The sequence below is a fragment of the Rhinolophus sinicus genome, chromosome 16, assembly GCF_057876585.1.
Source record: "Rhinolophus sinicus isolate RSI-liver-muscle chromosome 16, RSI-T2T, whole genome shotgun sequence".
Classification (NCBI taxonomy): domain Eukaryota; kingdom Metazoa; phylum Chordata; class Mammalia; order Chiroptera; family Rhinolophidae; genus Rhinolophus; species Rhinolophus sinicus.
This window is the reverse complement of record NC_142516.1, coordinates 184,485,572-184,511,061: the sequence shown is the minus strand read 5'-3', so window position 1 is coordinate 184,511,061 and position 25,490 is coordinate 184,485,572. Positions and strand designations below refer to the sequence as shown.

General features: G+C 37.9%; 1 protein-coding gene across 1 annotated transcript in view; it reads left to right on the top strand.

The window, feature by feature from the left end:
- The window catches only part of VWA8 (von Willebrand factor A domain containing 8), a 305,649-nt gene that overhangs the window by 181,024 nt on the left and 99,135 nt on the right, over positions 1–25,490 (top strand). Inside the window, exons 27-35 of the mRNA XM_074329337.2 lie at positions 5,286–5,394; positions 7,098–7,236; positions 10,468–10,667; positions 17,017–17,127; positions 18,017–18,081; positions 18,487–18,612; positions 19,839–19,948; positions 20,594–20,748; positions 23,479–23,674. Coding sequence (XP_074185438.2) covers positions 5,286–5,394; positions 7,098–7,236; positions 10,468–10,667; positions 17,017–17,127; positions 18,017–18,081; positions 18,487–18,612; positions 19,839–19,948; positions 20,594–20,748; positions 23,479–23,674 — 1,211 coding nt within the window. The remainder of the gene's footprint in view (positions 1–5,285; positions 5,395–7,097; positions 7,237–10,467; positions 10,668–17,016; positions 17,128–18,016; positions 18,082–18,486; positions 18,613–19,838; positions 19,949–20,593; positions 20,749–23,478; positions 23,675–25,490) is intronic.

Here is a 25,490-nt window from a genome sequence, read left to right as displayed (position 1 = left end):
CACAGTCGAGTTATCTCATCCTATGAATCCTTCTTGTGGTAAATACAAGGCGGATGTTTGTTTGTTTGTTTGTTTTTATTTTTCTGGGAAAAACATCCAACTAGAAGAGTTTTAGCTCCACTCATTTTAGATGTGGATAATTTAAAAAGGAAAGAACTTAAGATTCAAAACCACTTAGATGTGGTTGGTAAAGCAGAGGGCAGAAAAAGAGACGTTTTTGCAGTGAAACTTGAAGATGAGGAAAAGGAAATGACGCCCCAGAACTGTAATCGGCAAATTCTGTGAGGAGGAGGAGGAAAACCAAAGAGGCACGGAGCACGCTGACAACGTCTGCTGTGCACGGAGTGACACTGGGCCGCCGCATTCGGACTGCGCAGTGTCATGCCGGATACTGGGGAGCCCATCTGAGAAGTGTCAGCCCAAAATAGCAAGTTTCCCCAAACCTTTTTCCATTTCACGCATCCAGATTACTCTTCATTTCTGTGACCTCTCGGCAGGACCCAGATGGCAGAGGTGCGCAAGTCTGAGTTGTAAGGTGAAAGCCATCGCATCTCAGTGTAGAGCCAAGCACAGAGAGGAAAAAACACATACTCGTCCTCATTGTGTGCATATCATTTGCAGCAGAATTAATTTACCAGCAACATATGGGATTATAGGGAAGGGAGGTTCAGAAGGGTCTACTAACCAAGGGAGGATCACTGGGAATAAAAGGACCTGTAATTATTCATTCGAAGTGTATAAAGGGGCTTTTCTATTTTCTGTTCAATATGCTGATGTTTTCATTGTATTTTAAGTAAAAATATTTGTGAGGAATTTCATAGATGCACTTACAAACTTGCTCTCTAAACTTCTATTCTCTATTGGGTCTTAAATGTGAAAATTGCAAATTCTACAGAACTCTATCCTGAGAGTGCAAATTTACATGGAGACCCGGAAAAGCAAGAGAATTATTCTGCCCAGCAAGAATACGGGAGAGAAATGCAAGGGGAAGTGATATTTGAATTGGACCTAAAGAATGGAAAGGGTTTCATCAAAGAGGCAATAGCGAAAAGAAATTCTAGACAGAGGTAGTGGCCTCATGGAAGCAGGAAAATGCACAGCATGTTCATGAGCAGCCAGTAACAGCTGGAAGTGGCATCAATTGTCTGGAGAGTGAGAGGAAGGGGTAAGAGCTAACGGTGGGAATACTTGTAGGGTTACCCTATGCAGCCTCCAGGAAACTCAGCTGGACAGCCCAGCTGAATTTGTACCAGAGGTTACATCTAAAACATTAGGCATGAGTGAGGCCTGCTCACTTTGGACTTGTTCTTTTTCTTCTCAAAGATGGTAGTAACTGGTGAATTTTTGAGTTGGTGGAACTACCCTGAAGGGTTCCATGATTCCCATGAAAATGAGTAGTTCTTGCGGTAAGGAAATGTTTTAGGAATTGTTGATTATAGGTATGTCAACAACTTCCAATTACATAATGCCCTAGAAAGATCCAAATCTTTTTCATGTGTTTCTCTCATGCTCCAGAAATAGTACTGGCAAATGTTCAGAGAAGGCAGAAATTTGCCAGAACATACTCTTAAAAACCCCAGCTCACCTCTTTGTGGAAACAATCTTAGACAAATCTCTTGCATGTCATTCAGACTATATTACTTGACTTTGGTGTCACTGTGCATCATGTTAGGAATTATATGCATGTTTAGAGGGGAAAAAAAAACCCCTCTTTTTCCTTTCTGTAATTTGCTCAAGTACCGTAATTTGACCTGTGTCATAATTTTGATATCCACCTTGCTTTTAGTTAAAACTTTTACTTCCAGATCTTTGTTAATACTTCCAAAAGGGATTAAGAAACATCACAACATATGGACTGAAATACTTCATTGTTTTAAAAAACATAAATTCATGAATGACATTGAAGATAAAATGTAATGCTATTTATAGGCCTTCAATTCATCCTCCTCCCCCATAAAATTAAATGCAGACTTCATTCCTGCTAGGACTTTAACAGAGTTAAACAAAACAAGTGACAGGATCTTAAAACCATGGAAAATACCATTGTTGTTTCAGTCAAACCAGGTATAACAACTTAAGTCTAGTTAGAGTTGGATGACACGTTTTAATAATGGAATATAAGACCTTTTGTTAACTGGCTTTAGAGTTTAGAGTTTCTCCCAAATTAATGTTGATTATGCTTCAAATTCAAAGCTTACTCACACATCCAATTTTACTGCTTCTCTTTTCCCCTGACTACTAACTTACTGAAGTGGAGAGAGTTAGTAACCACTAAATCTTTCCACTGCTTATTGGGAGGGCTTAGTAGTGGAAAATTAATAAGGGGCTTTGGTTTACTTCAGTTGGCCAGCCTGGAGGCCACAGGAAATGTCTAGAAACAACACGTCATGTTACCAAGGAGCTGGATTGAGTCAGTTTGATTGTGCAACTCCAGAACCTGCCTGTGTGTCTTTCAGTTGTGGTTGTGACTGCCCATATACAGCATCTAGTGATGTGCTCCTAGAATAGATTCTAGATGGGGTACCTGAAGGGCCTTCTCATACCCTGCCAATCAGCCAGTGCTATTTTAAGATGGAACCAGTCATTTCCATGACTATTATTTAGAATGAGTTGGCAAGTTCAAACCAGATTTCATGAATATTCCTGGAATTGTCAGTAAAAACTAGATGTCGGGTAAAGGTACTTTTTCTCAAATAGATGAAGGGGGTTTTCTTTGTTTAGCATCTATATGATATTTTTATGATTATTAAAGGATGTGTTAGATCCATTTTTAGGCTGCATATCAGCCTATCAACCAAGGATCGTTTTTTTATTAAGCAATTCTCCACCTGTTAAGAAACATAGTTAGATTTCAAGCTGTGTCACTGTTTCTGTTGTCTTCAAAGAATGGGATGTATTTCGAGCTTCTTTTTATGAGCTTTTAATAAAACATACCTGTCTCTCAGGGCACCTACTCTATTGGTAGGTGTAGATATTTTCATTCTGATTATTTTCACCCCAGAGCACCAAGGTAATGCAAGACTATTGGATCTTCTCTCAATTCACTTCAGTGATCAACAGAGACTCCCCACACTGTAAGGAACCTTCCCCTTGATTTCACAAAGGAAGATATTAACACTCACAAAAATTAGCTGACTTTTCCCCTCGTAAGTCTGCAGAGTTAGTTAATAAAAGAGCTAGAACTAGAACCCCAGTCTCCTGCATTCTATTGTACTATGTCTTCTCTGCTAGAATGAAGTTAGGTGTCTCCTTCCTTCATTGTTCTCCTTTGATATTTGGAGACCTAATTCTCCTTTGGTAAATGTCCAAAAGCAAGTGAAGAATGCAGTTCATTTCCTACATGAGAGAGAGATCCCAGTTTTGGAGATATTTTCAAGATCTGCACGGTTGACACAGAAGTGTATCTTCATTACATTTAAAAGAGAGAATACAATAATAGTAAATCCCCTGACTCAGTGCCCCTCCCACCTTATTAGCAGTAGAAAGCATAGAAATGGGTGACCAATCAGAATAATTGTCCAGGTACTTAAAATGTATTTTGACCAGAGGGTAAGCGGGGAGGGAGATGGTAGATGAGGGTAAAGGGTATCAAATATATGGTGATGGAAGGAGAACTGACTCTGGGTGGTGAACACACAATGGGATTTATAGATGATGTAATACAGAATTGTACACCTGAAATCTGTGTAACTTTACTAACAATTGTCACTCCAATAAACTTCAATTTTAAAAAAATGTATTTTGGATGATAGCTACAAAAGCACCTACTGTGTTTCCCCGAAAATAAGACCTAGCCTAACCATCAAGTCTCATGTGCCTTTTGGAGCAAAAATTAATATAAGACCTGGTATTATATTATATTATATTATATTATATTATATTATACCCAGTGTTTATATTATATTATATTAACCTGGTATTATATTATATTATACCCAGTCTTATATTAAAATATAAGACTTATATTAAAATATAAGACTGGGTCTTATATTAACTTTTGCTCCAAAAGACGCATTAGAGCTGATGGTCTGGCTAGGTCTTATTTTTGGGGAAACATGGTACTTCCTTTTGAAAGAGTTATGTCAGATGACTTAGAAGAATTTTAATATAAATTTTATTTAAATGTATTTCATTTTGTGTTAAATATTAATATTTCAAAGGGCCGAAAAGCATATTCCACCAGAATGCCTGACTGTTATTTTATGCAAAAAATGTCTGAGCCTTACATGGTCTTATTAAGCATGTGGAAATACTGTGTCAGACTACTTTTACTGAAAATAAAATGGTTTCTAAATATAAATATGTATTCTTTGAATGATCATCCAACTCATTCCATGCATGCATTTCAATTTATAGCCACATGTGCGTTATTTTTAAAGAACTTTTAACTCTGAATCGTTTTTTGCCTTAATTTATCATGGAATAAGAAATTATAATGAATTAAGGGACAAATTAATGGTTCTTTTTTCAAAGATTCCAAGAAAAGATAGTAAGATTAAAAAGCCAAGACTTTATTCTAAAAAATGTGTGGTTTTATACTTTAGCATTGCCACATATGTTTTGGCAAGTCCCCTCATTTAAAAGTCATTTAAAGAAAAAGGAATCTAAACACAGCATAAATCCATGAGAGATCAGGATAGGAGCTCCCTTGGTGGCAGTAATGACCAAAGTGGTCCTGAGGGGATTTCTGGAAGCTGGTGATGCGAATTGCTTTGGATTCTAGTTTGGGGTACTGGTATGGTCAAGACTAAGTGACACCTTTATGTGAAATTTATATATATATATATATATATATATAACAATTCAAAGTGAAAAATAAAATTAAGGTGCTAAAATAGTCTATGAAACTTGCCCTGTACAACATGTGACTGGTAGTATTGTGTACTCTTTATTATTTGATTCTAAATTTAAAAGACTATACATACAAAAAAATTGATAGATTGCTCCGTTTTTCCCCCCTAAATCCTTCCTATACTCTGCTAGGAATTTAGATGGTAAATGACTAAGTATTTTACCAGTTCAAGTTAAAAATATGTAAACCTTATATTTGTCATTAAGGTAAATACAGAAGGAGGCTTTACCTTCTGAGTTTCAGAAATGTGGAATCTTTTCTTCTTAAAGTACATTCTAAACATGGTTTTATAGCTGTCTTAATAAAGTGACAGAAACGTTTAAGTAACACCTGCTTCAAATTTACTTGTGTGGTTGATAATAGATGGCTAATTATGTTTTCCTATGACTCGGGATTAAAAAGACATGTTTACTTTTCAAACCGTCCTTGACAGGTTGCCTCTGCCAGCGCAGACATTCCTGGGCTACTGGGCAATTGGTCAGTCAAGAAATGGAATGCAAAGACTGTTGTGTCCAGCAGAAACTCGTCGTATAGACGTGAAGGTGGATATTATTACTTCTTCGTTAAAATATTGAATGTTACAGGTTTTTCTGTATCTTCACTGGAGAAAATCCATACAGTCTCAGAAATGACGTGGTCTGATGTTATTTTAGAATAGATTTAGCTCCTGCTTTAACTTTTAAGCCAGTCTGGCCTCTGAGAAACCCAATGTAGGTACGGGCTAATGGCCAGTAGAATTCCTAAGAGCTAAACTGTATTGCAGAGAATCAGTTATCTTATGTGTTATCCTAGGACACTTACTCCATGGTATTTGTCTTCATATAAACAGGCAAAGGAAAGGAGTATCAATCACTAGTTGCAATAGAATCCCCTCTAGGTATTTCCAGCAGAAAGGGATTTACTGTGGGGAATTAGATGCTTATAAAATCCTTAGAATGGACAGGAGCCAAGGGGCCACCACTGGACTTTGAATGTGAAGATCAGTGCTTCTGCTTCTGTTACCCCCCCCCCCCCCGCCCCCCGTTGCTGGGAGCTATCCAATAAAGCAGGATCAGAAAAATTTTTCTGTCAAGGGCCAGATAGTAAATATGTCAGGCTTTATGGCCATTCGGATTCTTTTGCAACTGCTCAGCTCTGCCATGGCAGCGCAAAAGCAGCCTTAGCCAACGCATTAACAAATGAGTGGGTATGGGTCCCAGTCAAATGTTGTTTACAAAAGCAGGCAATGGGTCAGAGATGACCTGTGGGCCGTAGTTTATCAACGCCCACCGTAGAGCGTAGAATCTGACGGCTCTTGCTTGTCAGAGACTCCTTGTTCACTATAGCTGCAGGACGATGGCCACTCCTTCTCTTCTGCCTTTCAAATTGCATGCAAGTGCATTTAGTGGGCACTACCTAAATCACATCAGAACACTTGCTGCAAAGAAGGATGAGGAATGTAGTTGTTAGTCTTCCAGCTCCTGAGATGCAGACTAGATAGAAGGGGGCAGGGTGTGGGGAGATGGGTGCCACGATAATCAATACTGAACCCAAACATTTTTCTATCAGTTAAGGACTGTAGGGCGTACACATCATTGAAATTTTAGTTGTAGCTACATAGCCCTTTCAGGATATCCTATCTAGGCACCCAGCACTAATTTCAATAACATGATTAAATTAGTACCTCTGCTTATGTTTCTGTTCAATTATTTTTACCATGTGTGAAATGCTCTACCTTTTATAACTAACAGTAGTGGTTATCAGTAAATTGTTTTTCATTTCAATTGTCTTTTTTTTTTTTTTACATTTTATTTCCAAGACCCAGGTTTAGCCATTACATTCTATATAATGATCTAATAATCATTCTTTATAGTGGAACTATATCAGACCGTGATTCATTCCTTGACAAATTATTCTCCTGGTTTGGACAGCTCTGGGTCCCAGTGCTTGGAGTTCAAAAGTTGCTCTTGGCTTAGGAAGGAATAAAGTAACAAGCAATCTTATGGGGTTTTACATCTGGTATATTTTATGAGTAGAAAGAAAATAAAGTGAGAAATTAAATGAGATAGCACATGTGACAGCATTTATAAATGCAGGTATATGGCATTATTGTTGCTATAAGTACCAGGCCAGTCAATAAAATGAGAGGAGGTATATTAAGATATTGAATATTTGAATTTAAATTCTATATTTTGGAAGAATGATAGCTTTTCTACACTTTGGTAACCACCCAAATTTCATAACTCCGATAACGACTTTATTATAGGGCCCAGTGCCTGTCAACATACAGAAGTATCCAATAGAAAGACATGAGGGAAGAGCTCAAACCTTTACGGAAGAATGTGTCTCCTGGAATTTGCCGTTGGATGAAGTGAACATAATCTGTGACATTGCTACATCACATGGTAAATCAGTTGAGTCTTTCGATTCTTCCTTCCTACGCTGATTGTTTTTAAAGTGGGATTAAAATACTCTCGAGACATCAAGAAGTCCATGATAGACTCCCTCACTGTGCCATTCCTGGATTGGATACCAATTATATGTAATTTAGAACTAATTTCCTATAACAACCTAACAAAACACTGTTGTGGAATCCACATGAGCCCCGCTGAGTTTGTATTCATATGCCTGTTTCTCATTACATTGTAGCACAAAGTTAAACACACCCAGGCCCCTGCTAAAAATAGACGCAGGACAGAAGGAGAAGAAACATTGGATTTTTTTGGCTGGGATTCCAGTTGGGCGACTGCATGAACCATGAAAGCTGGGCTGGAGTGATTTGCAGTCATTAAACTTCTCATTGTAAAGAATGACAAATAAAGGATGTGAACTTTTGGCATCTGTATTTCTGGACTGTTGCCATCACCTACTGATTCATGCGGTGTGCCCTTGTACCTTTTGGCAGAAGTGTCGCAATTAGTGGCAGTTAGTAAGGTAATATAAACAGAAGTGAGGCAAGGGGAAGGGAGAGAGTCTCTGACTGGACTAGGTTGGGGGTGTTTAGGTAAAAAAAATTCAGAAACAAGTTTTGTTCATGTAAGTTCTGTTGACTTTGTTTATTTCTAGAATCAGCTATATTGAATAAAAATATATGCTTTTAAAAAGGTATAGGTTTTTTTGGTAACAGATTGGTGCTTTTATTAAGATATTTTACATCCGCTAGTAGAGAATAAGGATGGACTCTGTGGATATATTTGAACTTTGGCCCCTGTCTCATATTTCGGGACTGTAAAGAAGTATGTTGTGACCCGCTGCTCATGGCCTAGGACAGGTGTCATTAATCAGGTGAGGTGGCACTTTTCTCGTTAAGTCCTGTCACAGCCTCACAGTTCTCAATGCAGCATTCCAGGCACTGCTGCCAATTAGTCAGAATTGCCCCTGTAGGGATGAAACTCCTCTGCTACCCTCATGTAATTTAGTCCTCGATTTCAGTACTGTCCCCATCTGGAAACTAGGTTTTTGCTATTTGTTTCTTACCTGTTCTGTATTTATATGAGAAAAGAGCATTTTCTTGGGTTAGAATCATATAGATAGATAGATCTATGTATCTATATCTATATATCTATATCGACATTGATATAGATATATAGATATAGATTTGAGCTGTGGGGGTTCAGAACGAGCCACCCCAAGATGTGCCTCAGTGGTCGGCAGCTTACTTTGAGCTAAAGGCAACTTGAGCTTCAGGCTCCAGAGAAACTTCTGTCCCTCCCTTAACTACCTAGAAGAACTTGAATTAGGGCCCTTGCCCATAAGAAATCACAGAGATACCTTCTTTTGACCTTTAGAGCAGAACAAACTTCTGTTACTAAACATCTGTTCTTACCTCCGCAATGGCCTGACCCTTTGAAGCCCCCAAGGTCCCTTACCACATTCCCAGCTCAGGATGTCTTATACACCTTAGTCCCCCATCTATCTCTGAACCTCTCCTGCACATGGGGCCTCTGACTCCCATTGGGGGGGATGGGCTTCCATACATACATATGTATTAAATTTGGTTATTTTCTCCTGCTAATCTGTGTCATGCGTATTTGATTATTAGACCAGTCAGAAGACCCATGAGGGTAGAGGAAAGTGTGTTCCTCCCTCAAACAGCCAAAGACCAAAAAACACTTGATGCCCGCAGTAAGGGAGAACAATTAATAAGTTTATTAAGTACATTTCTGTTAAAACTTTTACTATATTCCATGGTGCCCTATATTATGTGAAAAAGTTCTCAGTAAGTATTGAATTGAACTGATTTATGCTGATAGTGGAAGCATTAAAAAGATTCTTAAATTAGAAATTATGTGATTTTACCTGATATTTGGAACTGGAATACACAGTCTCCTAAATAATGGCTTCTTGTGCCCTTCGGTTGACTTGTGTTTCTTATCAATGTTAGCTCATTTATTTAAATTTCTTATATATTTACAGATAACATTTTGTCTTTATTTGTAGGCATGGCACACACACACACAGTATGTGTGTGTGTGTGTGTGTGTGTGTTCCAAATTTTCCAGAATAGTCCCAAATATAAATGTTATTATTGCATTAACCTATCTTGTGTCTTAACTTTGGGATCAGAAAATATGGCCACTGTCAAATGGATAGATACCCGGATGAGGAGCAATGCTGATGGCATTTGTTATGCAAAAGCACCTTAATTCCCTGCTGTAAAGTGCTCATAGCTCGATCATGGAAAACATAGTCTAGAGTCTGACCCCTCAAAGGGCGCCCTCAAAGCAGCAGCACTGGCATCTCCTGGGAGCTTGTTGCAAAGACTGAATCTGCAATCCCGTCCCAGACCCACGGAATCAGAACGTACATTTTCATTAGATCCCGAGTGATTCCTATGCACTTAAAGTTGAAGAAGCTCTGATAGAGAATTTAGAAAATCGACCTAATCAAGTACTCAGATTGAAAAGACAGATATTTTATTTCATTTTATTTTTTTATTGTGGTATGATTGACATATAACATTATCTTAGTTTCAAGTGTACGACGTGATTCTATATTTGTATGTATTGTGAAATGATCACCACACCAAGTTTAGTTAACATTCGTGACCATACAAATTTGTGTGTGTGTGTGTGTGCGTGTGTGTGTATGGTGAGAAGGGACAGATACTTTACAATAGAAAATACTCAAAACATCAATAAAAGTTTGAAACATAAGATCCACAGAGCTGAGAATTTTTTTAAATGGAATTATTTATAGCAAGAAAAGCTTAAAGATCTAGTACCTATCTAGGAAATGCAAGATTAGCAGATAGAAAATGTTGACCAGCTTTTGTCCATCTGAACCAACAATAAAACAAGAGCAAACAAAACTTTATTGAAGCACAAAGCACTTTGCTTTCATACAAGGAAGAATTTCCTGCCTTGAGAAGTGTTAAATATTTAATGGCGTTACTGTATTACGGAATTCTTTGGGGAGCAAATAGATACTTGCTTCCTCAAACAGGTAGCTGTAGCCACATCTACATGTAGAGCAGGAACTAACTGGCTTCTCATGGTGTTTCTCAGCCTAATCAGTCCATCTCCAAATTATCTGAGGTCCGACTGCTCAGCCTCGTGATTCAGTTTCACCAGACCTCTTAACCAGTCAAAAAATCTGTTGCAGATGACAAAATGAACTCTTTTTTGTCATTTCAGAAAACGAGGAAAATAATCTCTATGTGGCTACATGCAATCCTGTTTCCTTGTACTTTATGGATACGGCTGGGAAAACGGGCTACTTTGTGGACTTATTTGATATCTTCCCAAGAACGGCCAGTGGAGTGTGGCACCCGTTTGTGACAGTGGCGCCCCTGGGAAATCCCCTCAAGGGTCAACTGATTCTCCACGAGCAAGAGGTAATGCATCCCAGGCCACTCACATGGCACAATTATGCCGAGGGTAACTTATGTGAAGGAAAAGGCAAGAATGATTTGCCACCTGTAACTGAAAATATGTGCCTCTGTAAAGATTGTGGGGAGGGGCTGGAGGGAGGGAGGATCCAGGGTTGCATTTTATCAGTACCGCAGAGACAGGCTAATACCTGCCTTTCTGCAGAGACTTCGGCATGCCCTGTAAGCCTGGAAACATGTAGGTCAGGGTTTCTCAACCTCAGCACTATCGGCATTGAAGGCCGGATAAGTCTTTGTTGTGAAGCTTGCATTCTCTTTGAGGAGATAGACAGCAAACAAGTAAACCAACAAATAAATATGCCAGTTTCCGGTAGTGATAAGTACTGTATAGAAACTAGCTAGTATCCTAGGGAGTGATGGGAGTGGGGTAGGAAGAGTTGGGAGGGTGAGCAGGATTAAAAAGAGTGCTGACATATCTCCTCTTAGGAGATGACATTTTATCTGAGACCTGAATGGCATGGTTTATGCAGAGGCAGCCATATAAACACACTGGATAGAACTGTCTTAGTCCATTTAGACTGCTATAACAGAAAGACCATAGATTAAGTGGCTTGTAAACAAAGGAAATGTATTCTTCCTAGTTCTGGAATCTGTGAACTCCAAGAACAAGGCATTGGCAGAGTCGATGTCTGGTGAAAGACCACTTCTTACACAGCTGATTTTCACTGTCACCTCACCTAGAAGGAGTGAGGGATCTCTTTGGGGTCCCTTTTATAAGGGAAACTAATCCCATTCAGGAAGACTCCACTCCTTTGACCTCATCACCTCTGAAAGGTCCACCTCCTAATACACTGGGGCTGAGGGTTTCAGCATATTTATTGGAGCAGACCTAAACATTCAGTCCATTGTAGAAATACAATGAGGTCTTTCCATATCTAATGATGATCACGTTCATCCACCACTACTATTCTGAAGTAGCAATAATGAAAAGCACAGGTGCCCAGAGTCAGGCTAAAGATAATTCCAAACAAAAGATAGAGATCAAAAGACAGGCTGCATCTCAATTAGTGAGAATTCTAAAAGTCTAGGTTCATCTGTACCATACCAACAAAAAGGGATGTAATGTTTTGTGCACCTATTATCCACCTAGTGTCTACCACCTGCTATACTAAGCATTTTATTCATTCAACAAATATATCTCATATGCCTACTGTTGGAGATACTGCAATGAACAAAACAACAATAATCCTTGTCCTCCAAAGCTTACGTTCTGGTGCAGGAAGATAGACAGTAACCAAAATAAATATTAAATTATATCTTGAGGTAGACGATAAGAAGCAAGGGAGAGTAACAGAAGGCTGGGAGGAAGAATGCCATTAAAACACTGTGGTGCGCAGGGATCCTTTACCTGAGAAGACCATAGTTAAGCAAAGACCTGGTGGAGGTGAGGGGAGAACAGGGATCTGGAAGAGGGTTCCAGGTAAAGGGAACTACTTATAAGTTCAAAGGCCCAGAGGCTGGAGCGTGCCTCTTCATCTTTAACACGTGTGGTGGGGCTGTTTGCATGAGGGGAAGAGTATTGAGAGGTGAGGTCAAAGAGGTCACTTAGTGGGTTGGGCCAGGACCGTGGTGGAGAGGGTGGGAAGCCGATGGTGTACAGCCTTGTAGGCCATTGTAATGTTCTGGGCCCTGACTCTGACTGGAATGGGAAGCTGTTGGAGGGAGTGGCATGATCTGACGGATGTCTTGAAAGGATTTCTCCAGCTCCTTTTTGGTGAATAGTGTACGGGCGACGGCAGAATGGAGACTAGTTCAGGGATTTTTGCAGTGATCCGGGCAGGAGGTAATGGCAGTTTGGAGGAGGATGGGGGTCGTAAGTAATGATGGATTCTGGGTGTATTTGGAAGGTAAGACCAACAGGATTTCCTAACAGATCAGATGCATGGGGTGAGAAAGAGTAAGGTTAAGTTCGGCTTCAAGGTTTAGGGCCAGAGCAACTGACAGTACAGAGACACCATCAACTAAGATGAGGAAGGAATCTATTTGGGAGAGAAGATTAGATGTTTGATTAGATTTTAGAAGTCTATCAGATATCCAAGTAGATGAGTCTGCAGTTTGATGGAGAGGTCACAACAGGAAATATCAATTTGGGGTCACTGGCATACAAGGAAAGAGCTCACCAAGGGAGTGAATGTGGGTAGAGAAGAGAAGTGTGAACCCTAAGCCCTGGGGCAATAAAATGTTAAGAACAGGGAGATGAGGAGGAATTAACCAAGGGGATTGAAAATGAGTGGCCATCCAAGTAGGCGGATAAACCGGGGAGCGTGGTATCTGGGGAGGCAAGGGATGAGTGTCTGAAGGAGAAAGATCAGTTGTTAAATGCCGACAATGCGTCAAGTAAAAGATTCCACACATTATCCCATGTTATTCTTCCAGCTGCCTCACCTGTATAGTGAGCTATACACGTGAGGAAACTGAGGCTCGGGGAATTTCAACAACTTGCTCAGCAAGCACATGGGAACTGAGATTCAACCCACATTGGATGGACCCCCAGAGTTAAACTTCACCCACTCGCTCTCACTCACTTCACCTACTTGGGGAAAAGAATAGTCTGAAGAATTAAAAAGTGTTCATAATAGGAAAATATTAAAGAAATGCAATATCATTGCTTGAAAGAATTTAAAGTCACTGTGAGAGTAAAGTGTTACCAAGAAACAAAACTTTTATTTAGACTGTGTCTAATCAAGAGGAAAATATTTAATAAGCACCATGTTTCCCCGAAAATAAGACCTAGCTGGACAATCAGCTGTAATGCGTCTTTTGGAGCAAAAATTAATATAAGATCTGGTATTATATTATATTATATTATATTATATTTTATATTATATTATATCATATATCATATCATAGCATACCCAGTCTTATATTACAGTAAAATAACACCGGGTCTTATATTAACTTTTGCTCCAAAAGACGCATTGGAGCTGATGGTCTGGCTAGGTCTTATTTTCGGGGAAACACGGTAACATGTCAGCAATTCGCTGCGTAAATAAGTGAACTTTAGGCCTTACCTTAATAATTATAATAAATTCTGAGTTAATAATTTTTTTTCTGGTTTTCAGATTTCTCTTTCATTTTTCACTTTCTCCTAGAAGCAGAGTTATGAATATCCAGATATTGCTTCTAAAAGTTTATTTCCAGCACAGTGGAAAAAGGGTTTTACTCTCTAGCATTCCAACAAATATCAATACCATTGAATTGAATTCTATAGCCAGAACAATCTGTCATAACAAGTGCATGATATCTTGGTGATTCTTAATTCAATAAGCCACTTAAATTTGGATAAGAATCTAAATTTGGAGTATTTATTCATACAGTCCTGCCAGATTTTTATCCATCAAGTTCAAAGTCAAATTTATATATATATCAATTCTTTAAAAGATTTTTAGGTTCTCACCAAGTATTTTATTTTCTCAAAAGATGCAATTGTTTGGTAACATTGCTGATAATACTCTGTTCACTTACAATGACTTTCATCAAGTTAAATATGTTTTTCATTGTACAGATGTACTTGAATTCCATACAGCTAGTGCTTTGCCTCCTGGCATTCTTGTATGTCACCCCGACTTATCCCTTTTGACCACAGTTTCAACAATTTTCCAGAAAGCTACCTCCGCACCCTGAGAAGACACGTAGTGCTATCTGGATACTTCTGTTCTACCTGTGATCTGCACTGCCTCCTCTTTTCCCAGAGACACTATCTTAGCCTTCTATCTCATGCTATGGCCCTGGCAGGATGTAAGACCTCTTTAATTCCAAATAAAAAGCATGCAGCTGTAAAATTGAACAAACAATAAGTAATTCTAATGCAATAAAAAAAGAAGAAATGAGTGCACTGCCATCCACTCCTCCTTCCCCATTCTGCCCTAACTGAAAACGGAGCTGAAATATTGCAAAGTACTTGCATCCATTCATCTCTCCCTTGTCTTTTAAAAATAACGCTTTGCATTTCCCTGGCTAGCTTGAGGAGTTGTTCAAAAGTCCTTGCTAAAATAAAATCTTAAGTGAGGAAAGGGAAATTTCTCCATGTCTAAAAATAAAGAGCCAACCCCCTACCCCACCCCCTACCCCCACCCATGAGATTACTTATTACATCTGTACAGAGTTTAGAATTTCAGATTTTGGGACATTGAGGTCATCCAGAGGTTACTTTTCTCCCAGTCAAATACAAACATAATAAAATTGCTCCGTTGCTTCTCCTCCCTGCCCCCCCTTAAAGGAGTGCCAAAGCCACAGTTACTTGTACTCGTGTGTGTGACGCAAAATTCTATTTTTAAACTCAGACAGAATATATCATTAGTCATTTACAGAAGGAAACCATTAACTTCTAAAAGGATGGAGCAACAGAACGCCTTCATGTTGCCAATTGCTTCTAAAATGAATTCTAAATACAGCAATAGCTGGAAATATATGTTTTCTGTCACTTAGAAAGATAGTTTTTCAGTTCACTTAGGCCAAGTTATGAGTATATAAGTATTAGACCCTAAAAAGGAAGAAAAATGCAAAATTGTACTAACTTATTTTTCTGCTTAATATTTGTTTAATCATCTGCTTATTCTTCTGCTTAATCATATTTTGGGATCAAACATTATTTTTAGGACTTTCTTTGCTTAGAAAAGTTAATATTATCCCAAATCGCTTCTGTGCTAAGAATTCATGTTAATGTTGTAATATTTATCTTACAAGAAAGAGTTTCTCCTTTAAAAAACACTTATTCAAAATAGATTTAATCTGGAATGGAGACTGTAAATTTTTAACTTATTAATATGTTTTCTTAAGAAAAATTTTAAGGTATCACTATCATTTTTAATCTTTCAAATGCCAGGAATAATACTTCTTTATGAAAGTTAATTTTTAAAAGAGTATTCTTAACACACATGCTTCATGGAGAATTGCACTTGTATCTAGAATAGTGGACTCTAAGGGTGATGTTTGTTGAAAAATTTAAGCTTTATCAATATGTTGAGTAAAATTGTTTAGTACAGCCAAGCTTAAGTACATAGAGTGAAGGAAACTGTGATAGGAACACTAGTTTAATTCTTAAGCACTTCAATAAAATTAGCTAGTAAAAGAAATTTGAAACCACCTATGAGGTTCCAGATGAATCATTGATCTTTTCATGTTTCTTTTCATGTCTCTCTAACTGAATTACATAATAGAAGATAACCATAATAGATGGTTAATTCATCATTGCACTCTCCTTTGTGCTTTAAATATCAGCTGCTCAATAAATATTATGGGAGAAATGAATGAACATTTCATATTCTGTTTCCTAATTTTTCAAAGTGTATTAATTCTTTGGGTACTTTGTGACTTAATATTCCCCAAAGGAAGTTCTTAAAATGAAAATTTCATAAGGATAATTGGAGGAGTCCCAAATTTAAAACCGAACAAGAAAGAAAGAAAAAAAAAATGCATAAAAGTGAGGCCTAACAACTTGCTGATGCCTCTGGCAAACCTGTTAAAAGTCTTTAAATTTTAACTAAAAATGCCAACTTCTTTGCATCCTTTTAAAATATTTAATCTTTTCTGGCTTTCTCAATTTTAAGTTCTGATTTCATGTGTTTCAGCTCATTTCTTTTAATGCTTAAGGTTTATTTAAAAATTCTTTTTCTCGAAAAACTGCTCCTAATTACTAAGAGATTACTTCATTTCCATAGCTGATTAATAACGCTGCAGAAATCCCTTGCTTGTATATTATTACAGCACCAACTGTAAACGTTCTTCAAGCTTAGTGAATTTCAAGATGAAGAAACATTACTAGCTGGCTTCTTAGGGTCCCTGATATTTTCTTGATAACCCATCTTGTACATATCTTCTGAATTGAACCTGAATTTGTGAAAAGGATTAATTTAATTATTTTTAATTATTAATTTTAATTTAACTGTGTGCAGTGTAAAAGTTTTCAACAGAACAGTCTTTGAGGGTAATTTTGATAAAAGTAAATGGTCTCTTAAAAGTCATTAATCATCGTAATTTTATCATGACTACATAATAAAACAGAATCATGGTTAAGCTAGCCTATATTTAGAAGGGGATGGTTTTAAGATAAAATCTTCAAAGAGAATACGTTCTGCATCACATCACTAGAAACATCTTCATAAAACCATCTAATACTTTAAATTCTGTGTGAAGGAAAACCATTTGGTGTCTTCATAGTGTCTCTTAAGTGTTTCCATATTGTCGTCTTCCCTTTGGTTTATCATGATAATCCTTCCTCCCAGGTTACCAAGAGTCTTCTGCTTTGAAGAAAAGGAACAAATCCTGACCTTTTCCCTCTTCGCTTTATTTCCAGAGTAACATCGTCCTACTGTTAGATACCACTGGCCGAGCCCTTCGTCATCTCATCCTCCCCTCAGAAGAGGTTACATCTAAGAAACCTTCCTGGTGGAACAAAGAAAACACTGTAAGGAATACACACCTTGTCCAAGATGTGTGTCTTACCAAGGATTTTCTAGAGCTTTCTAACCATAAAGATGCATGCCTGCCCATTCTTTTCAGTGCTTTTTGTTGACTATAATGCACAAGGGAATTCTATTATGCACTTGGAGATTTTAACACAGTACAAAGAGACATAAATACACATATCATTAAATACCAAAGCTTCTTTTTGTATCCATCATACTCAAATGAAAACTTGTCAGACTGAATTCATAACTATAAAACATTATGAGCTATGTGAGTATGATATTCATAACAAATTCCTAATCATGCAGTCATTTTAACCTGTTTTCCAGATATGCATTTATGTTTTGGACTTCTGTGATAAACAACTCCTGATTGTACCTACTAGATAAATAAACATTTTAGTGTATTAATTAAATTAAACTAGTAAATAATCATTTTAGGCCAACCCAAGAGAATTATTCTGCTGTTCAGAAAAAGGTAATAGATATATAATAAGGATTAGCATACTTAGGTCTTAAAAGACCATGAAAAAAGAGATTTTTTTAAATGTCAAAAATGTATACAAATCTAAGAAGCAAAGTATTTCCTATTCATTTATATTATGGTATAGATTCCACAGTTAATCGTCCAAAAGCACGTTTATTTCTAACCAGTATTTGGCATTATTTTGAACAATTCTAAAGATGTTTCAGTAGGTAGTTTACAGTAAATTTTGAAATAGGTTTTAGCCCATGTTACCATAAGAGTCTTGGAGCAGATAAAGAGGTAGCTTCTCTGAGAATTACATTTTACCTATCGAAAAACGTTTTTTTAAGGCAGATCAGCTGAGGAGACATGACTGTATCTGACACATTTAATGTGACTGTTTTGTTTTGTTTCATCTTTAGGAAACGTATAAAATGTGCAGAGAATTTTCGCACCAAAACTGGCTGGTATTCTACAAAGAAAAAGGGTGAGCTCTTGGTTGTAGAAGAATTAAACTGGACTCCTTATTTTGCTCTTTTCATTGTCCTTGTTTATTGTAAAACTAGCATAACCTAATCATAAATGTTTTATTATAAAACGAACTCATCCCACGTTGTAGAACATTGAAACATAGACATCAGAAATCACACTGCTCACAGTCACATAATCGGCCGCAACTCGCATGGCAGCAACCACTTTCCACTATTTCTTTTCGTGCACACCCTTACATAGTTCACAATTTTGCATATTCATTTTCTCAATTAACATGTTTCTAAGTTACATTTAGTCTTCAAACCATTCTTTGTAGGGTTGACTCCTATATCCTGAAATGACTGTTAGTCAACCATACCCTCACCATTTCCTTTCAGATAGTTCTCTTCTCCTTTTGCAGGAACAGCCTGACTGTGCTGGATGTTCTAGAAGGGCAAACTCATACCATCTCGCTTCCCATCGACCTCAAGACAGTTTTTCTTGTAGCGGAGGACAAATGGCTTCTGGTGGAGAGCGGAACCAATCAGTGAGTGGATGGATGTGCCTCGCGTCTCGAGGAGTGCGCTGTGGCTTGACCTTACTTACCATGTTTCCCTGAAAATAAGACCGGGTCTTATATTAATTTTTGCTCTGAAAGACGCATTAGGGCTTATGGTCAGGGGATGTCATCCTGAAAAATCATGCTAGGGCTTATTTTCCGGTTAGGTCTTATTTTCGGGGAAACACGGTATCAATTTCCAACATCCTGACTGTTCTGTCTTTCTGTGTCTGTCTTTTAACAACTTCTGAATTTGGCAGCATCTCCATAGATGAAAGTTAAAACAAGTTAGGGGTAGAAAATGACAATAAATTACATGTCACATCACACAGTATTTATAAAAGTGTTGCAGAGGATAACGTCGAAATTAGCAGTAAAAACATAATGACTTTCATGTATGATCCATATTTCTTTGGGCTTTTTCCTATCAGCCCATTGAGAACTCAACTGTTTTCTTGCCAAACTAGAGATGCTTCACAACAGATTTTCAGTTTATCCTCTCGTCAAAGGGCCACAGTCTCCATCATAGAGCTGTTGCTTTTTTGTGACCTCACAGACTCCATCTCGTAGAAATTTCTTCTTCATTTTGTCTTGCATGCTCTTCCTTGGTTATGTTTATGCTTGTGTTGGGTCCCCCAATGGACTGTACACTTCTTAATGAAAGGGACATTATGTGCTCTTGGCAGAAATAGGGTGCAGAGTAAATTTGAGTTCCCCCTCCTTCATGCATTTCATCCACTAGCTAAATGCAGACTTTCTCTGCAACTCTGCTGACAAGCAGAGGTAGCCTGCTGCAAAAAGGTTTCTGGTTATTAATACATCCCCTTTACAGAAATCTTAAAAATAAGTACATCAAGGGGATTACAGTGGTGAGGGCCTCTGTCACTTAGCTGGTCACAAATCAGACGTCAGACTCCCACTTACTGACTTATCAAGCAGCCATGATAATAAGGTGTGTCTCACGAGAGTTGGTTTTTCTTTTATATGAAGGGTTGGATTTTTAATTCACATGTATTGCTGCATTGTTATTATGCACTGCTCTTTAGACACAGTGTCGAGAAGTTAGTTGGTAATTCATGATGAACTACAAATTATACTCAGAATATAAAAAAGAGGTTTTTTTAGGGGGACTCTGATTTTTACATTCTAATGATCATTTTCATGATTATTAGAAAAAGAAAATCTTTTCACAGAGATGTTTTATTTGTTTACAGAAAATACCTTTTAAGTAAGCCTGCACACATCGAATCTGAGGAGAGTGGTGCTTGCCAGTTGTATGTGTTGAAAGAGGAACCTCCTAGCGCGGGGTTTGGAATTATACCAGGTAAATACTGTGTTCTTTGTGTTTATGGCCGGATGGGAGCGTGCTTATATACACACTGTCCTCTAGAGTCATTTAACAGCAATAATGTCAAAAGATGTTAAATTTATACCAAAAGAAAATGTAGTCACTACACTAGAAATAGTAAATAAGAATCTACCATCTATTAAGTTCTGTCTTTAAAACTTTTTTAACTGACAAATCAGAATTTTTGTATACATGTAGGTTCCAAGTCTATTTTAGGATAGCATCTTTTCTTTTTTTTACACAGACCATCAGGTTTTGTACTTAATTCATCACAGTTTTGGAGAAGTGAATAGTACTTATTTCAAAATCTAAAACATACCATTGCCAACACTGGAATAGGTCAATTTCATGTCTTTTCTGCAGGGTGCGATCAATGATAATATTTATTGCTAATAAAATTTTGAATTCCGTAAATACTCGAAATCACTTTGAGATGATGAGTTGATCATAAAAAAAAAGCAAAACAAAACCAAAAAAACCTGAGTTTTCTCAGACAGAAGGCCATGAATGTAATTTAAAGTGCTTTGCTGTTTGAGTTGGTGAGAATGAAATCTTGTAAAAATTAATTCCTGGAGCATTTTAGGGGCATATGGTAGCTAATGTTTTTCTGACACTATTCAGAAACAGATTTCAGCATTCCTCATAAAATTTCAAGTGATCAACTGTCATCTGAAAATCTAAGTTCAGCTGTGGGACAAAAGATTGTCTCTCCGAACCGAATTCTGTCAGATGAGAACAGTTACGCTACAGTTGTCGTTGGTTTCCCAGATCTCATGGTAAGCATCAGTTTTTTAAATTATTGATTAAATATTTCTTCTCCTCAGTTTGGCCTATAATCAAGAAGCCTATTGATTGAGGGGGTAATTAAAAATGTAATGATTTTCTCATAAACATTTCAGATCAACATTCTGCTTTCCAAATCAATCAATGTGTATTATCTATATGGTCTCATTGCTTTTTTTTTTTTAATTACCACTTAAAGTATATACAGTTATATATTTTAGTAAGAGAAAACCATTATTCTCCATACGTGGGAGTTCATGTGACACAGTTAGACGCTTAACCGACTGATGACAGTGATTTTATATCATGTTGTCTCAATGTGTACTCACACAGTCTATCAAGAAGAACAATTTGAGATTAATAAAATAACGTCATCTAGAATTTTTTAAAATAAAATATGTCAGGGTCTCATTACTGTAAATTAAAATTTTCAACACTTATGAACATCAATTCACTTTCCATTGAGTTTTGCTCTGATTTATCGTATCTTTGCAGTATCCAGATTATACTATAAATGCTGATGGCCTCAACTTAGTTTGCTTTTACATGGACCTTTCTGCTGTTATTTACTATTATTATCTGTAAAGAGGCTGTTTGTAATTGACTTCAGGTGAAGCTAGGACCATCTTCCCCTGATGGAAATGTAGGAGAATGAAACATAAAGGTTATTTCAGTCCAAGTTGCCATCTGATAACCTTAAATGTAGCTCTGTGTGTTTTGAGTACACATATAATTTTCATAATTTCCTTTGTACCTTTTAGATGGGATGATAGAATCATTTCAAGATAAAAAAGTATTGGTGCTCCTTGGTAGTACACCAGTCTCACATACCTCAAAATTTTAATGTATTTAATAAATGATGAGTACTTGAGGGTACGAGACTTTTGAAATCCAAAACCCAGTGGATAATATGTGCCATAGGACTTTGCCGTATGTCTTCCTAATTATCAAGTGACAATCATTTTCTGTGGTATTATATAACTGAAAATGAAGCATGTTGTTGGAATACAGTATCTACAGCAAGCTTGGCTAAATGAAAGAGATATTTATATGCTTTCTACAATGCTTGCTGCTGTCAGCAGAGAAAGCACTGGAGCTATTTTTCTGAAGGTAGAACTATTTAAAAAATTGATCCTCTGATTGAAGAGATTAGTATAGAAATATAATGTTACTATAAAAGGTTAGAAAGTAAAGGCTGAATATACGGCAGTGTGTATATTAGCTCTAGAGAAACCCTTCATAGCTTGTGACCGTGTTAAATTAAAAGCTCTATCCTCTGTATTTAGTATGGTACTCACCACATGTGAGATGTTCAATGAATTTTTGTATAATTAAGGATTAGTCAGTTTGGCAGCCTTTCAGCATTTTATGATAGCAATCCTATTTTTAGGTCCCAACACAATAGTTAGGCACTGCATTATTCTAAACTCTTTCATACATGATAATTTTCACAACAATTCTACAAGGTTTTATAGATGGAGAAACAGAAACAGAGAGGATGTGTCCCCTAGGCCACGAAGGTTATGAGTAAGAGAGCTTGGTTTGGACTCAAGTGTGACTGACCCTCAGACCATATCCTTTCTGCTTTTATGTGAATTTATTTTGATTCTTCATGAAACTATCAACAAAGGGTATGTCACCTCTTAACTTTCTATAGCATTATCAGAGGCACCTAAATATTATGAACTTATTAAAACTTTCTTACCCTAATATCAAATACCTACAAAAACCTACAGCAATTATCATCCTCAATAATGAAACCTTAAAATCAACCTTAATATCAAGAATAAGACAAGGGTACCCACTATCAACACTTCCATTAAACATTGTATTGAGCGCCTCAGATGTGATCCATTAAAAAAAAATGATGAATTGAATTTTATGAAACCAGAAATTTAAGTTCTGTAAAAGGCACTGTTAAGAGAATGAAAAGACAATGTACAGGCTGGGAGAAAATATTGCCAAATCACATTTCCAACAAAGGACTTGTATCAGGAATATATAAAGATTTCTTAAAACTCAAGAATAAGAAAACCAATAATTCAATAAAAAAATTTTTTTAAAAATGGGCAAACAGTAGCCCAGTGTGAGGTGTCAGAGGTCAGAGGTGAGCAGGTGAAAAGAACATCTGTGATGGGGGAGGGAGTGACCCCTGGTGATGAGAATCAAGTCCAGGCAGGCTGCACATGGTGTCCCCGTGAAGGGGCAGCTGATGTGCAATGTGGGAGCCCAAGTAAGGTGAGGGGAGCGTCCGTGCGTCAGCAGAGCCCATTGTGGACCTTATCGTAAGTAGACTTATGGTGATCCCTTCAATAAGGTATATAGGTGTCGAGTCACTGTGTGGTATACTTGAAACTAATGTGATGTTGTACGTCAACTATACTTTAATTAAAAGGTGCTAGTAATGTTCTATGTCTTATGCCAGATAGGAGATGAAATCGGTGTTTGTTTTATTTTTAAACTATGTTGTTATGTTTCCTCCTCTTCGTTATAATTCATTTCAAGATTAAATATATGTTGCATCTTCCCAATTTCTGAAAATTATGATTATTGTGAAGCAGCTATCTCCTGTACAAGTTCAAAATGGTTAAGGAAACATTTACTTTCTTATACTTGTGAAATATAAACTTACCCTGGTATCTGCTTAAAGGGCTGCATTATACCAGTGATGCTGAACGTAGCTCATAGCACTTCAGTGCTTTAATCTCTCTTCTTATTTTCAGTCACCAAGTGAAGTTTATTCTTGGAAAAGGCCATCGTCTCTGCATAAATTAAGTGTCACTGATACAGCATTCTATGGAAGAAAGAAGAGAAGTGGAACTCCAAAGCAGAGCAACTGTGTGACCCTTGTAGATACGAATCAGATTGTCAGGATCTTGCCCCCAGGAGAAGTCCCTCTAAAAGACATCTTCCCGAAAGGTGAGCAACTTACCAATTCCTAACTTACCGAGGTGTTGAAGGCAGTTTACTTTTGGTGTGGGTATTTAATTCATCATTATCATTGTATATGTATAAACCTAAATAGTTCTAACAGAGTCTGGTAACTATAAAGACCTAGATTCGTATGTGCTCAGAAAGTTTTCACTCAACTTTTCCCGTTGTGGGGCTGTAGCCGTTGCTGTCAGAACTCATCTTCATTTGCGTTACAGTCTATGCCATAACGCTGCTTAGGACAGTTTCTCAAGGAGACTTTTAAAACTCACTAGAATATTAGGCACAGAAAACGGAGCCTGACTTTTGTCTTAAATTCTGTACTGGTGTGGAAGGAACCTGTGGTCCTTCGCAGAATGTGAAAGAATTCACAGACTCAAGAGGCATAGGAGTTAGAAAGTTTATTTAAGAAGAAAGGTGCCGGCAGAGAGGCTGCCAGGGGCAGAGTCTCAAGTGGACAACTGCACCTAACTTTAGGTTAGCTTTTTCTTGTATAGGAAAGGGTAGGTACACTTTCTTACAGTAGGAAATGTGACGTATAGACTGAGGTCATTTGATTGACATGTGCAGGTTATACAACCAGTTTCTTTCGGCACATGCTCTTACCCATAATGCATACAGAAAAACCCACAGGGGGCCAAGCCTTAATGTCATTTTTATTCGAATTATATTATAATGAAGCTGTAGTTCAAGCTGAGGGCAGGCTTCCGTGATCTGCGCAGGTGTCAAAAACTTGATTTTTCTGGTTGGACCTTGTTAGGCACGGCCGGAGGAATGAGTCGCTGGAGACCAAAATTGGTCGATTAGAATTTATTTGGCATGTTTGAGCTACAGGAGGTCAGGCTAGAAAAGACCATCACCTCTCCGAGCAAAGAGGGGTATGGAGTTTTGTAGGAGGGGGTAAACGAGGCTGTTCCCCCTTCAGTGCTTCAGGGGGTTTTCGTTGACAAAGGGTTTCGGGGCCTGACCGGCTAAGCCCTCCAGCTCCACACTCTGGCCCCAGGTCACTGTCTGGACTGCCCAGGCCTGCCCATCACAGGCCCCTAGGAGATAAAGCAAGACAGGAGCAAGACAAGATGGCTTTTAAGATAAGGTTTCTGCTCCCGGCCTAAAGATGGCTTATCTCCTTTTTCTAAGGATCTTTCACAGAAAGATGTATCTCTAGGGGCGGAGTTTGCGTGGCCCCTGGGGAGGAGGATATCGGCCTGGGCAGTGCCACATGGGCTCACTTTTATTAACTCTTTTTCTGCCTCATCAAATTCCTGTGATGCAAGGCAAGAAACTTATGCAGACTAATTCACTTATTAGTGCTCCCAATATCAACTTCTATTTATTACCATGTGTTTTGTTTAGGGCTGCAAATCATGCTGGGCGACTGAGTTTGTTTCTGCCGACAGTTCATTTAACACAGGTTCACTGCAGGAATTTCACAAGCCAGTAGTATATAGAATAATGTCTCTTAATAAGGTAATAAAGAAATATCGTACTCCAAACCAATGATAGGTTAGTCACACTTGTTGTTTCAGGCAAGGGGAGATGAAAGAAAGAAAGTCCAAATTTAGTTGATGTGTACCTTTTCTGCAAGAGACTGCTTTAACCAAGCCGACTTCCAGCCACCAGCACAAACACAAAAGTCCCTTGTTGCTAGAGCACGTTGCTAGGGAACAGAGGCACTGGTGTTGGCAGATGTTCATTCTCCTTGGGCAGCTGCTGGTAAAAGATTCGCCTTTATCAGGGTGGAGCTGATGCCACAGAGGCCTTCAGAGATCCCTTTAGATCAGCAAATGGTCGCCTCGCCAATACC